At 32.3% G+C, this 16,468-nt stretch overlaps 1 protein-coding gene across 2 annotated transcripts; it reads right to left on the bottom strand.

Moving 5' to 3' along the window:
- Window positions 1-4,106: 4,106 nt before the first annotated feature.
- Window positions 4,107-15,586, bottom strand: LOC131854326 (cyclic GMP-AMP synthase-like receptor). 2 transcript variants are annotated; one of them, XM_059205429.1, is made up of 5 exons: window positions 15,377-15,586; window positions 8,616-8,861; window positions 7,618-7,846; window positions 5,236-5,898; window positions 4,107-4,543 (listed from the first exon to the last, which is right to left on the bottom strand). In XM_059205429.1, exons 2-5 carry the CDS (start codon window positions 8,855-8,857, stop codon window positions 4,178-4,180), a joined length of 1,500 nt encoding a protein of 499 aa, XP_059061412.1. In that variant the 5' UTR covers window positions 8,858-8,861; window positions 15,377-15,586; the 3' UTR covers window positions 4,107-4,177. The 2 variants fall into 2 exon arrangements, with proteins under 2 accessions (XP_059061412.1, XP_059061411.1); XM_059205428.1 differs by lacking the exon at window positions 15,377-15,586 and having other exon boundaries at window positions 8,616-9,632.
- Between the last annotated feature and the right edge of the window lie 882 nt (window positions 15,587-16,468).

The following is a 16,468-nucleotide window of genomic DNA, read 5'->3' as shown; positions in this document are numbered from 1 at the left end:
AAAATAGATTTTTTTCGTAAATATATGCATATTACACATAGAAAATACCCAGACCGATACAAACAATCATACTAATGAATACAAAAGTTTGTACCGTGCTAGGAATCGAGCCCGCTATCATTGGATATTAGCGAAATTATATACATGTGTATCACAAAGCAGATATAGGCTATATTTTGCCTCAAAATAAACAGATAAAGTCGCAATTAATAGCTAGTTAATAAATAATAAACTTATGAAAAAGATGGAAGTTTTGAAAGTTATTTCTATTTCTTAACGTATGACTAATAGTCAAACAGACAAGCCTTTCAGTTTTATTATCTATACTTACTATAATATTAATCTAAAGAGTTTGTTTGTTTGGATACGCCAACCACAGTAACTGCCTTGGTTATAAAAAAACCTATTTATATTCGAAACTTATTGAATATATACGCGTCCCTTCGTACTTAATGTATATTACAATAAATATTTATTTAAGTCTTTCATTGGAGTCATCATTAAGATAGCGATTTGTGTTGTTTGTCGCATCCTTATTAATGTTTATATACTGAAAACAACATTTATTTAAAAGAGCAACAGGCAAGTCTCTTCTTCTTTCATCGTGTAATGAGTATATGTTCCGAATGAGTGTTACCAATTGGGTTTCCTACAGCAGTGTGGGGAATAGTGGTCCCGTTATTAACAATGTATCATGTCAAGCTAACCTCCACGTGGTCACCACTGGAAACTAGCGTGTTTAATTCCTGGTGAGTTCGCCACGAGTGGCAAACTGACCTGAAATGATCAGCTTATTATTTTCCACTGGTGTTCCGACACCGTATACCATGACAGCCGTGCACACCATACCATACTCATCCATAAAAAGATAAGCAATAGCTCGATATCAATTTTTGCCCTATGATTCAACACTAATTTTCGGCATGACATTACCACTAAGTAAAAGTGTGTTATAGATTAGATCAAGATAAATTTATATGCAATTAATTAATTATTACGCTTTATTTATTTTATAACAAATACGTTGATAATTACATTTAGTACCTATGAGTGACATAAGTACAGGGTAGCATGTCGACAAAATGCCACGGGTTAGGTAAAAAAAAGTTTTTTAAAAAAAAATTTTGTCTAAGCCGTAACTTCTGCGCTAGGGAATCGCTCTATTACAGTTTTATAAGGGATGCGGGTATCCCATATTTTTACAACGAGCCTCGACCGCTAAATTCACGCCATTGTTTAGTATTATCATTATTATTACATAGTATAAAACAAAGTCGCTGTCGCTGTCTGTCCGTCCCTGTGTATGCTTAAATGTTTAAAAATACGCAACAGATTTTGTAGAGATTTTTTTTAATAGATAGAGTGATTCTAGAGGAAGAAGTTTATATATATAATACATGTACGGGCTAGTAGTAGTAGCTAGTAATATATGTAACATTATCTTATCTGTGGTATTATTTAATTTTAAAGCTGTGTTTACTTACTTTTGTATCTTAATATTCTATAAATAGTCAACAGTGTTCTCAGTCAACACTCAACACTCATCCATTTGTATATGAAATAAACTTTATATAAATATTTGTCAACATTATTGACTTTATTACAAATATTTCACTTATACACTCACTCACTCCTATGATATTACAACGGACAAATAAGTAGCGACACCTCACATATTATCATACATTTCGCTATAATATATTATTTAATTATATATTATCAATAAATTTTATTAATTCAATTATCAAGTATGGTATGATTTATTATATTATTAGTACGTGAGATTAGTAATTATTATTATTGTGATGCTATACTGGACTTAGTATTTTGTATTTTTTTATTTCCACTGACATATAGTCCATGCTCTTATTAATTTGTTTTGTTTATTTAATTCGAACTCTCAATCTATGATCACAACAAATTGTAATTTCGAGTTAATCGATTGTGTCCAGACTCCGTATAACCATTTCATGCATCGTAATTACCTTTGATTAGTTTAAAGCTAAGATCAGAGTAACCATATAAAAAAATATATTGGAAGTGGTATTTACAAATATTAGAAGAAAAGTATTGAAAACACTACTACGTACGTAAATTTTGATAAAAGTTGTGGAAAATTCGTATAACGCTTTACTGTTTTGAAACTAATATGCGAAAATTAAAAAATATACGATTAACAAATCGATATTGCAGGTAAAACGTTACGCCGCTACAGGTTGTAACATTGTTTAAAAATTTGACAGTTACACCTGTCAATTTGGTCTTAGCTATTAAAAAACAGAGTATAGTTGTACTCATTTATTTGTCCTTAATATATAGCTTTCATTACATATAGTTTTGCATTATCTATTTACTACATAGTCAGTAGTCCCTAGCTGAGACCTATATGTTAGAAGCTATGAGCGCCGATACTAAAAATATATACTATATGTACATGACAATTAACAATTTTTACGCCCTATCTATACTACCCAAAATTATATGCAAAAGTCGTGAGTTCAAATGTGAGGACACAATAAATAACTTTGTGAGTCAACTTATAACTCCGACTGACTCTCCAGTGAAGGTAACAACGAACAACCCAAACATGTATCCGAGAGAAGGCGCGACGTTAACCCTTTTTTTACTTCAAGGAAATCTTCATAGAGGCCCATCGCCTTAGGAACCAAATGGGGACTGCCGGATTCGTACTGGCCAAAAACCTGACGACTATTCCTCCTCGAACATATCGCCGTAGCCATGGGATCGCATATGCATTCTCCAAGACCACCGGTATGGTTCCCTTCGAAGGGACCTTTCATCTAGGCATGTAGGGAATAACCTCTGTATGCCACCTCCGGACACTAATACCTCTGGGGGGGGGGGGGGGAGGGGATTGCTAGTAATGGGATTGCTTGATCCCATTGCTATCAATGTACTATGTCAGGTTGATCTCCACGTGGTTCCCCCTGGAAACCATCCTGATAAATTACAGGTGAATTTGTCACGATGGGCTAACTGCCCTGACCTCATGCTCAAATTATCACCTTCCACTGGTGCCCCGCCAGCGTAAACCGTGGTAACCGCAGGCGGGTGTATCATTTCATTATCACGTACAAAAAAAAATACCTCCGTGGTGAGCTTCGGATGACAAACAGATTTAGCGAAATGTGGCATGTGAATTTACAGTCCCAGTATTTTTTACTCGTATATCTTCTGTTGGATTACAGATATAGCGTATAATCTTAAACCAATATATTTAAACATTGTAAATAAATAAATAACTTTGAATTGACTTTTATATTCTGCACAAATGTTATCTAATCACTTAAAATTAGACCCATAAACTTACTGTAACGGATCGATGGACTGTGTTGGTCTAAATCATGAAAACAATTAGATTTAGATGGGAACATATATTATTACAATGAGGCTGCGAGGGGAAGGGGATTATTAGTAATGTGGGCAACCCCCATGTGGAGAACCATCTCAGGTTACCTCCACGTTGTTCTCCTGGAAACCATCGTAATAAATTCGTGACGAATTTAAAACGATGACCTAACTAACCTGACCTCATGTTCATCTTATTATCCTCCACTGGTATTCCACCAGCATAAACAGATGCAGGTGCGTGGGTCCATCATTTCGTTATAAACCACAAGAAAAAATGCAGCTGCGAACTAGTAAGACAATCCTTATGCTTACTAATATCATAAATTTGAAAGAGACAGACTTACTGTCTGACGCACTTTCACGCCAAAACCACGGAACCGATTTAAATGAAATGTGGTCTAGGCCCTGAGCTATATAGGTATAGGCTGATATAGGCTATTTTTTAATGCGAAAAATACTTAAGGGGTTGAAAGGGAAGATTAAAGGTTGTATGGAAGTATCGTAATTTTTAAAGCTAGAAGCTTGAAACTTATTTTTTAGTCTGTTGATTAAAAATATAACAATATGACATTCACTTTATAAAAAAAAATATCCGTATCAAATCAAATCAAATCAAACATCATTCATGACAATTTAGCTGCTTATAAACGTTAAATTGTTTATATATTTTTTCCGTACCTTTAGGTGAATAAAATAAAATAGGGAATGAAAGTTCGTATAAAAATTCGTCGATATTTATTGCGAGTATAATTAAAATAATAGAAAAATTACTTAAAATATTAGGAATAAATGTATACTAATTGGTCTATTTAAACAATATAGACTTGTAGGAGTTATATTCGTCAATAGTCAATAGATATATGGCGACCTCTTTGTACCTAGTGGGATCGTCCAGTATGACGACAAGTTTCTTCAGCTTGTTAGCGTAACCTGCCACCACGTTAGGTGCAACGCCGTCGATAAGATTATGGTTCTTGTTCCAGAAATAGGGAATATTTCTGTTTGCCAATGCTTGCTGGAACTTCTTCACCATTATTATGAATAGTTTAGATAAAGGCTGATTCCAAAATCTTTCCTCTGATTGCTGCTGTATAACCTCCCAGAAGAATAATGTCTTCACATAATAACTCGCTATTTCATTCATTTCTTGAGCATCCCGTAATTTTTTTAACTGTCAACAAACAATTGAGATTTTTAAAATTGAAGTGTACTTAATTGAATGTCCCTATGTAGAATTCTACTTCTATTTATTATATTTTTTAATGCAAACGATAATATTTCTAAGGACTAAGATCTCCGTAACCTGTAATTTTTCTGCCGCATCTCACCTTTTAACAAAACTACAACAGACTCTTATGCAAAGTCATTAATTTCTTTGTTGTCATTAATTAAGCTAGACTGCTTAACTGACAAGCAACTAAGTTCTTATTACTTTCAAATACGGCTTGTACATAATTACGAAAATACAGATGCATATGCTTTTTTGCATTTTTGTCAAAGGAAAATAAATAACGTAACCCGAATCGCCCAAGTACAATAAACAATAGGGCTATATGACACAACAATTACGAAGGTAGGCGGCGTACAAAGTCGTCAGCGGGTATCGCAATCTCACTTAATTCAGTTGTCAAGCAGCTTGCTGTGTAAGCTGTGTTTCTGCTTAAAGAGTAAGACATGGCAGTAAAATTACTGAGTATCGTAGGGTGACCAGTAGTGATACTCCGAAATTATGTCGCATAAGGAGTACCACGGATCTCTCTATGACGACATGGTGCTGTTTAAGTAACTGTAACCAATGATTGCCACTTACAATCAAGTGATCCGTCAACTTGTTCTACATTATAGCTACTTAAAAAAACTTACATAACGCACAGTCTGCCGCAAATTGTAAGTGTTATAAAAGAGTTTCCTCTCCTGGTTGTGAAGGGCTAAACGCCAAGAGCGGGAGCTTTCGCCACTGCTGGCCGGCTTGGGCACGACCATCCATCCATAGTCCCCAACCGAACACCCCGGTGGTATGTCACGGTAATCACTATGAACTGGCCAACGCTCCTCAGGAAATCGTAATGCAGGTACTATATCAATGGACATTTTGAAATCAGTGACAGGGTCACTTATTTTCAAAGTTATAGCAGGTCCTGACTTAGAGGTAGTGATTATATATGTAATCCTATCCACTACCATAATTGTATAATTATTATTTTTTTCAAATTTATTTAAAGCCTTATCCGTAATACCTTTGAACCAGTCACTAAACTTGTCTCTAAGCAAGTAATTGTCTACATCCTTCCATTTATATAGCGTTTTATGGATTTGCCAGTCGTCTCTGTAAGGCAACATCTGGTATTGAGTGCCCATTTTTAGTTGAATATAACCATGACTTGAAGGTTCCAGTACAACATCACTATTTCCAGGGCTAAGGCGATCTTCTTTCATATTAAGCGGGAGATCAATGACGATATCCATATCGAATTCATCAGGTTTCTTGATACGCAATCTGTCATAGTGACTACCCGCCGCCTGTGCCTATGTGAAATATTATAATAGTTATAAAAGAAAAGAATAAAAGATCTATAAACTATAATAACATTATTATAGTTTATAGATCTTTTATTCTTTTATTGTTTGAACCTTTATTCTTTGAGGGATATGTTTCGAAGTTTATTTTGAAAATTACCAATATGTCGAATAATCATTATTCCTTACTAATTATTATGTTATCTGTGCTAATATTATAAATACGCAAGCAACTCTGTCTGTCTTAGTGTCTGTCTGTAGCGCTTTCACGCAAAAACTACTGAACTGATTTAAATTAAATTTTATACACAGACCAGACCAGACACTCTAGACCAGAGTCTAGAGTATCTGTGTATAAAATTCAGAAAGAACATAGGCTACTAAAAGGGTTGTAGTTATAAAGGATTAAAGGGGAGATGGGAAGTGTCGTCATTTTTAAAGTTAGCAGCTTGAAACTTATTTTAGACTGTTGAATATAAACAAATATGATATTGAACGTTTGTAAAAAAAATTGTAAAGATTATAAATTAAAATTGGGATTAAGAGTTTGTACGAAAATTCGTTATTTTTTAAGCTAGGATAAAGAATTTTTTTTTGGGTTTTTTGGCTTAGATTATTACACATTTTTTATTTCTATGGTGAAGGTCACTATTTCACGTGGACGATGTCGCAGGCACAGCTAGTACTGATTAAATTATGAAATGAATTAGTCACATATCGATTGCCGAGAGAAGTCCAGTAAATAGAGTACTAATATCACTATTAACAAATAGGAAATAAAAATAAGAGGGTTAAAATTTAGGGCTGAATGTATTTTTAATGCCGATTCATAAATATAAATAAATAAAAAATAGCATCAAAAAAATAAAGCATAATTTTTTCCAGGTGGACCACCCTTATCATTTAGGGGTATGACAAATAGTTAATATTCTAAGAATACACACACAATCTATATATATAAATAAAATTGGAGTGTCTGTTTGTAATATTGAAATAACCGTTTTTTATTACATGCATATGAATATAAATACGATACATACACCAAAATAACATTTTTTACAATTTTTGTCTGTCTGTCCGTCGGTCTGTTTGTTTCGGCTAATCTCTGAAATGGCTGGACCGATTTTGACGGGACTTTTTTTGACAGGTAGCTGACGTAACAAGGAGTAACTTAGGCTACATTTTTTCTAGAAAATTAAAGTTAAATTCCACGCGGACGATGTCGCGGGAACAGCTAGTAGTATTTCATAAGAATGGAACAAGCCATTTTGTTTTGTTACAAACACTGTGACACGAGAAGATTTGCTAAATATTTGAATATTTTACAGATATTTATGTTGTACAGTATTCAAATGATATACCAAGGTATACTTTGTAACAAGTAGCCTGCGTAGGTACTTCAGTCGCACCTAATGCAACCGCTAAAGCAAATTCCTTTATAAGATGTGTTACGCTTGAAGGCAGTGAATTACTGGGCAAGCATAAGCTAGCACCTAGTACGGCGGTCCCTTCATATCCGTGGCTCTGTTAATATATACAGGCGATTATTGCAGTTAAATAAGACTTTGTTTTAGACTATGTAAAAATATATATTCATTATCAATATAATAATACTTGGCCTATCTACAAATCGTATAATCTTTAAATCGCTTTACTTTAATCGGAATTTCGGTATGGAGGAGCTGCAAGAAAAAATAATAATATTTTCCTTTACCATATTTTACTTACTGTACTAGAGTAGCGGTTAAAATATGAATCAACTTCCTTCATATTTTTATGAATAGTAGAAAATATACAATTAAATACTCTGTAGTGCAATTGAAAGTCGTCGTCTCTCAGCGCTATGAATCTCACATACAAATCTGATAATAATGAGTCCAAGTTATTAATTACTGGATTATCTGGAATGTCACCTGATACATTTCTTCTCGTCATTAGTGTTGCCGGTACGGCGTTCCTGTAACATACAGATAGGTAAATTCACTTATACCAGAGATGTAAAGCATCGTAGCTAAGGCTTACTACTCTGATTTAAAGCGAAAAGTCATATAAGTTCACTGACTAACAACTAGAGAACAATTATGCCCTGTAATTTTACTGTTTAAATTCATCTTGCAAACTTTGAAGTGTGATCGGAGAAATTTAAGGTTCTTCTTATATGAGGGTACTAAAACGCGGTTAAGTGATGAGTCTTTCAAACAAAATTTTTGACGCTATTTTGCAATCTATCAAAATCTATCAACTACCAAAGGTATTGACTTAAAATGACTACGTCGTTAGTTTATGAAGTCGAAATGGGAGCGACAGTTATACCATCGAACCTTCTGTACAATCTTCTAAGAAATCTTGGCCTGTCTAGAACTGCAGTAAGTTTTATACTAGAACGTGTATCTAAACCTGCACTAGCAGGCTCACAACAGATATGGTTAGACAGGGAGAAAACACACGGCAAGGGCCCTTAAACCTACATCCGTGTCACAAGTCCCGGGAACTACTCGGAACGGTGAATCCATGTAATGCTAAAAAGTTGGTCTGCCACTGCAAGAAAACGAAAACTATTCTTTTTTTTTTAATATAGAATACATATACACTTAAACATAATCTACGTACGTCAATGGGCTATCTATCTCTATCTATCCATTCATGTTTTTGTGTAGTCGGGAAACCGAAACTGACAGACAGTTTCACATTTATGCTATTAATATTAATAAGTCTAATCAACTCACTCTTCATTTATATCTACTCGTTCTAGAAGATCGTGTAAATATGATGTCCGCCGTTCCTGGCTATTTTCTTGAGTACGATGGTGGCTAATTCCGGCGCTGGACTCAGAATTATTACTTCGACTGAATAAATAAGTTGCTCCGGCTATAGCTGCTGTTGCCGCTCCAAGGCCTGTCCACCACCCGAACCCATTGTCATTATCTTCTCTTCTCTCACTACGATTATCTTCGCGGCTATTATTCATTTTTCTATAAAAGAACATAATTACAAATAGGGGAAAGGGAATTGTGAGTCACGGGGACTACGGCCCCATTGCTAGAAAATACTGTTTATTATAGAACTATATCCTATCAATATATACCAAATTTTTTAAACAGGGTATTTCAGCCGTTTAAAGTCATCTGCTCTTTTCAATTTGTTGTAAGGATGTGAAACTTTTAATTTTACCAAAGTTCTACTACCCAATACTAGAACACCGAAAGCACGCCTTAAAAAACAATAATCCAACACCTATTATCAATGAGAGTACATATTTTCCAAGAAATTTTTCAGTCAATCATATTTTATTTCTTAAGAACACATCCAGGACCTCTGGCCAATGCGGTGCCTCTAAACTAGTTCTCTAGTCTGCCCTGGTTCTTAGAAACATCATCCTCACATAACGACGTGATTACGTGGCGACACGTTTACCATTCACTATTAGGTGCACCGTTAGTTTCTTATCAATACAATTAACATATAAAAATAATAATATAAATTCAAATGTGTTATAAAATATTTTCTTTGTAAAAAAGCTTATTATAAAATTGAAGAATTTATAAATGATAATAATGTTTTTGTAGAAAATATTTAACTTAAAATTTATAGCGCTGACAATGTTATCTGATTGAACAGAGATTAAGTGGGTAGCGGTTTCTATGTTGATTGTCGCATGCCTAATTCTTGTTGTTAATTAAATATAAGTAAATCAATATTTATTTAAAAGAGCAACACACAAGTTTCTTGCTCATTCTTCTTGTGATGAGTCTGCATTCCGAATGAGCGGTAGAATCAAAAAATTTGACTAATCAAAAGTGTTTATATTAAGTTTAGAAATAGAAATAGAAATAGAAATAATCTTTATTCAAATAAACTCATTACAAGCACTTTTGAATAGTCATATTTTGATTCTACCACTCATTCGGAATGCAGATTCATCACAAGAAGAATGAGCAAGAAACTTGTGTGTTGCTCTTTTTAATAGATGTTTTTTTTTATATAAATAATTACAGTGTAACAAGTAAGAGGCATGCGACAATCAACATAGAAATCGCTACGCACTCATTATTAGTGTAATCAGATAACATTGTCAATGCTATGTATTTAAAAATTTTTCTACAAAAACATTATTATCGTTAACGAATTCTTCAATTTTATAGTAAGCTTTTTTGCAAAGGAAGTGTTTTATTTGACATTTAAATCTTTTTTCTGGCAGATTTATAACAGACTCTGGTATTTTATTGTAAAACCTTACGCAATTGCCATAAAACGAATTACTAACATTAGCCAAACGACATTTAGGTAAAATCAGTTTGTTATTGTTACGTAAGCTTTTATTAGTGCAATCACTAACTCTTTTGAAACTGTCTGTATTCTTCCTGGCATACATGATATTTTCATAAATATATTGAGAAGCAACAGTGAGGATATTTGATTCCTTAAAGCACTCTCGCAAAGACTCCCTGGAACCCATGCTATAAATGGAGCGAATGGCCCTCTTTTGTAAAATAAATATTGTATTTATATCAGCTGCTTTGCCCCATAACAAAATACCATACGACATAATGCTATGGAAATAGCTAAAGTACACAAGTTTAGCCGTTGCCACGTCTGTTAATTGTCTAATTCTTCTTACCGCATAAGCGGCAGAACTAAGTCGACTTGCTAATTTAGTAATATGAGCACCCCATTGCAACTTGGAATCTAATGTGATACCTAGAAATACAGTATCATCCACAAAATTAATAGGTTTATTGTCCAACGTGATTTTTGAATCTACCGGCCTTACATTGGGGAGAGTAAATTTGATACATTTAGTTTTATTTGCATTTAGTAACATATTATTAGCCGTAAACCATTTTAAAACATAAGAAAGAGCACCGTTTACTTCGTCCAAATCATCAATATGTCGATTGACTTTGAATACTAATGAAGTATCATCAGCAAACAGAACTATGTCAGCTATCTTTTCTACCATATAAGGAAGATCATTTATGTAAACTAAAAATAAGAAAGGACCTAAAATAGAGCCCTGAGGAACACCCATTTTAATACTAGTTCCCTCAGACTTTACACCATTTATTTCGACAACTTGCATTCTATTATTTAGATAGGATTTCATCATGCTTTGTGCTTCATATCTAATACCGTAATGTTCAAGTTTGAGCAAAAGTGTTTCATGTTCAACGCAATCAAATGCTTTTGAAAGATCACAAAATACACCGACTGCATCCTGAGACCTCTCCCAAGAATCAAATACATATTTAATGAGAGCTACACCGGCATCAGTAGTTGATTTACCGGCCGTGAAACCAAATTGTCGACTGTGAAGCAGTTTATTTACTTTAAAGTGTTGCAGCATTTGATTGAGCATAATTTTTTCAAACACCTTACTCAATACTGGTAAGATAGATATAGACCTATAATTACCTACCACAGTTTTTTCTCCTGACTTAAAGAGTGGAGTTATTTTGCTATGTTTCATTAAATTGGGAAAAACACCATCAGAAATACATTTATTGAAAATAATTACTAAATATGGAGCAATAACATCTATAGCGGTGTTAATAACTTTAACAGACATGCCCCAATGGTCTTCAGTATTTTTTAAATTTAATTGTTTAAATGTTTTAGTAATTGTAGCAATGTCAATAAATGTAAATTTAAATGTAACCGGACAAGAAACAACATTGTCAATAAGGAATGATTTAGCTGTACTAGGAGAAGAGTCCAAAGAGGAAGCAATATCAGTTGGAATATTAGCGAAAAAATTTTCAAAAATATTGACAATTTCTTTTGTGGACGTTACTAGTTTATCATTATAATTTAACGTAAAATCGTTATATGGACTTTTAACTTTGCCAGTTTCTTTGTTAATAATACTCCATACTGTCCTTATCTTATCCTTGGACTCTTTAATTTTTTTATTTAGATAATTAGACTTTGCTACATTACATACCTTTTTAAAAGTTTTTGAGTATCTTTTTACATAATTTACGAATGTACTATCGAAACGGTATTTTTTTTGAGCATATAAATCAAATAATATATTTCTACTTTTAAGAATTCCCTTTGTAGCCCATTCTGAAAATTTTGTTTTGTTAATAATACTGATAGTTTTTTTGTTAAAAGCCTTATTATATTCGTTAGAAACAATATTGAAGAAATCTGTATAAAGTTTGTTAGGTTCATTAGATGGAAGATAAAAATCTAATTTACTACGAACTGATATTTTAAATTTATTTATCTTATAACTAGTCAAGTCTCTTTTTAATAAATTAATTTTCCCAATTTTGTTTAAGTGATTTGGAAAAATAACTATTTGACCACAGTGATCAGAAGGAAGGTTGTTTATTATTATTTTATCTAAATACTCACTGTTGCTAAATATGTTATCCAAGCAAGTAGCAGACGTGGCAGTGATACGAGTGGGTTCGTGGAAGACATTACTCAAGTCAAAGGATTGAAATAAACTCATTAATTTAGTTTTTGTGGTATTATGTGATAAAATGTCAACATTGAAATCACCACACACTATAATTTTTTTGTTAATATTAAATACTCTTTTTAAAATATCCTCCATTACCTCTTCAAATAAATTATAATCACTATTTGGAGGTCTATATACACATATAACTATATAATTGTCTAGTTCCACACAGGAAATTTCAATACAACATTCAACAGAAAGATTGCCAATATCACTACGTTCTTTTACTTTTATATTATTTTTCACCAATATCATAGAACCTCCTCTATTTACTATTTTTCTATTAAAGCAGCTGACAATATTATAATTGTTTAAGCTGAACATCATATTGCTCACTTTGAGCCAATGTTCAGTTAAACATAGAACATCTATATTATTTCTTTCTAAGAACAATTGAATAATTAATTCACAGCCGAGAAAACTTTGTATGTTCTGGTGAACAATTTTCAATTCTGATAGCTTTCCCTTTGTCTTTTTCAGCAGTTTAAATCTGCAGTCATATTTAAATTTTTGTAAATAAAAGGATTCTTACTAGAATCAATATTTATGTCAATATTTTCAGTATGTTTAGTATTAACATTAGTACAAGTACTACTAATTGGATTAATGCAACCCATTATATTACTTATAATGGGGTCATTTATATTATAAGCTAGTAAACTAGCTATATTTGTTATTTGTTTTTTAGGCAGATAAAATCTATCTCCAGTCATACAAAAGTTTGTAACAAATTTGTTACTATCAAAAAATAAAAAGTCATTATGACGACATGTCATATTATAAATTAAATTATTAATATAATATATGAACTTATTTTGTTCAATGGTCAGAGAACGACAGTAAGGAAATGCACATAATATTATTTTACCTATGCCCAGCTCAGCAATATTAAGCAAAGAGTTTACAAGTTTAATTACATGACTTTTTTTTACATATAAACAGTTGCCTAAAGCAATGACTAATGTGGTTAATTTATCATACCTACCATTAACCACCTTATTTAAAATATTAGGCAATGAAGCACCAGGAAGACAATTATTTATGACATGTTGATATAGACTTTCTGATAATGAACGGCCCAGACCCTTACCATATTCATCTGAATAAATAATTGTCCTTCGTACTGGTGCAACATTACAATTATCAGTTTTTAAAGACAAGTTAGAATTGAGTAAACTAGAAGAAGGAGTGATTGACTCAGTCAAAACCGATGTGATTGACTTATTGTTATTTCCATTAGGGCTATACTGACAAGATTTAGGAGATTCAGGTGTCTCACAACAACATTTCTCTGTCAATGAGGTGAACCGCTCCATGTTGTAATTTCCCAACTCAATTAATTTATCCAGCGATTTACTATAATTATTAATTTCAAGTTGAGCACACTCATATTTTTTTGTTAAATTAGATAATGAAGATTCTAACTCTTGAATTTTACTCTTTAATTTATTTTGTTCTAAATCCTTATCATGTAAATTTGTTTTACAATTTTGAAGTTCTTGTAACAGGTCTAACTTTTGTCTTCTAATATTTATAGATTTTAAACATTTAGTATGAGTTCTCACTAACTTTTCTGACTTTTTAATAAATTTGTTTATTTTTATATATTTTTTTAATTTATTGACACTATTCAATTGACTAATTCAACTGTTTGAGCTGGGTGTATTAGTTAAATCTATGGTCACCAACGGCTGAGTAGACTTTTGATCACAAGTGACATTTAACAATTCTGTATACAGATCTAAGGTGTTATTGTAGCTACTCACCCGTTTGTGTTCCAACATAGATTCACTATGTGCTTGTGCTTCCTCAAGGTGTCTCTCGAGGTGAGTGATACGCTGTAAATTTGACTCATATGTGTCCCTGCAGTGATCATATTCATTAACAAGTTCCTGAAGTCTATCCCTGTCAACACGTAGGTCCTCACAGAACACATAAATGTCTACAAGTTCCCCCTTCAGGGCCACATATTTGTCAAATAGAGATTTCATCTCTATTTCACTATCATCCCGTTCCTGTAACAACACTTTATTCAAGTCTTGGGTTTTCTTTAATTCAACGAGTGCCACCTTAAGTTTAGCATCAAGATCACAGGCTCTTCGGGACATCATTATTAAATATGCTGAGTAATTAATTTAAATATAAAGGAACTTAATGGAATTTAGAATGTGTGCTATTTCCTTACAATATATTTATTTATAAATATATAATACCTATGTAATATGTAAGTAATTTTAGTAAATTTGTTAATTATAAATAACAATACTAAATATTATTACTTGTAAGAATGGGTTTCTTGGGGTATTACACAAGCTCAAATAATAGAATTAAAAACAACCAATTCTAGAAGATTCAGTATTGTTATTGAAATATATATAAATAACTATTTAAATTAGTGAAAGTTTCACTCTCTTGTTGTGTATTTTAATGTAAGAATTAATTATATTTCAGTTAGTACTTACAATATTTGGTTAGTGGGTAATTTTTTTTTTCCTCGACGCACAACTGTAATTCACTTTTAAAGTTACCACAAAATTAACATGTATTACAAAATAAGTAATAATAAAGGAATGTTATAATAATTTAAATTGAATTACGCGATAACATGTACAAGATTGATGTAAATATAAGTTTATTACGAACTTTGACAGTTGACCGGTAAGAAATATTTATGTGTCGATTTTTGTACACAAATACTATATAAAAATGAACACAAACAACAATCGATACTTTTTATAGCTTAAACTCACTAATTATATCAATTACACTAAAAAAATTGAATAATAAATTAGATAAAAGTATTTAATTATTAGGGCCAGCTGACAAAGACAGTTATCGGTAATGTTGCCAGTCGTGGAAAAAAAAAAAAAAAAAGAATAAAAAAAAAAAAGGAAAAATTTATTTAAAATTATTATAATTATTATTTAAATTTATTTGAATAAAGATTATTTCTAATACAAATAAAAGGCACATAACGTTCCTACCACACATACATTTACCAGTTAGGTTACCTACCTTTAAATCTGTCGATGTAATACAATTACTATCGTGAAGTCTCCTATATAGATAACTAATTTTATTATGAACAAATGTTCACCACAAGTATATACAGCAAACGTAATTAATAATTTCTCAATGAAAGAGTCACTGTTTGGTAACTAGAAAATGGATATTTATGTAGGTGCTCTGCGGATGTTATGAAATGCCATCATGGATCGCACCAATTTATATATAACACAGTTGCACATAAGATAGGGTTTTATTATGTTATATGATAAAAATTGGTCGTTATGCGATTTTGTATGAACAAGTTAAGTATTCCAACAAAGAATATAGAGCAATTTGTACGGATCTCTATTGCAACTATGAAATTTAAAAATAGGTATGTCATAACTGAATATTTTAATAAGTTTCTATTAGGATTTTATTTTAGGGGCAACAATCTCCGGGGATTGTGGTTATGAACCTTTAGCGGTTTTAGCGGCTAGAATTGGACCAATATCTTGAAATGTGTGTTCCCTGTAGCAGCAGCATCAGGAAGAGGAAGGTGAAGAGATGAGACAGTTTGTGGCTAAGTGCATATTTATATTGTTGAAGTATTTTCAATTGATATATAATACAAAAGGAATCGGTCCCGAATAGCAGACTTGTTGACAGCCCATGAATACCATAACTAGGCAACGGTGTTGCTATAGTTTGTGGTTATTGTGGTTCTAATTTGTGTTCGTAATGGTACTGGCAGCGGCAGGAATCGGGTGCTGAAATCATTAATCCAACTGTGCCTATTTACAGTGTGTTTATTAAGTTATACAGATGTATACGTATATATATTCAGAAGAATTCGGTCCGAACGACAGAATTGTTGTTTTCCTAGTTCGCATCGTAACTAGGGTACGGTGTTGCCGCGCGTTTATAATAAACTCACCTCAAACCATTTTTGGCATATCTACTAAATTTTTATCATATTTATTAATTTCATTTTATTAAACAATTAAACACCAAATCATTAAAATAGAAAACAAGTCATTTTTGTAAAGGTATGTGTCAATAGAAATAGAAATGGAAATTCATTTATTCAAGTAAACTTACATTGAAGCTGTTTTGAAT

This window comes from Achroia grisella, unplaced genomic scaffold (genome assembly GCF_030625045.1).
Source record: "Achroia grisella isolate CSIRO2021 unplaced genomic scaffold, CSIRO_AGI_Agris_v1 utg976, whole genome shotgun sequence".
NCBI lineage: Eukaryota > Metazoa > Arthropoda > Insecta > Lepidoptera > Pyralidae > Achroia > Achroia grisella.
Note: the sequence above shows the minus strand (reverse complement) of the source record. Positions and strands in the feature narration are given on the sequence as shown.

Bases quoted from the DNA above. Each gene is read 5' to 3' on its own strand.
- LOC131854326 (XM_059205428.1), bottom strand. From the start codon at position 8,875: ATGTTCTTTTATAGAAAAATGAATAATAGCCGCGAAGATAATCGTAGT. The intron at 5,899-7,617 runs GTAAGTAAAATA...TATTTCACATAG, and splicing joins TTAACCGCTACTCTAGTACA to GCACAGGCGGCGGGTAGTCA. The intron at 4,544-5,235 runs GTAAGTTTTTTT...GTTTGTTGACAG, and splicing joins TGCGGCAGACTGTGCGTTAT to TTAAAAAAATTACGGGATGC.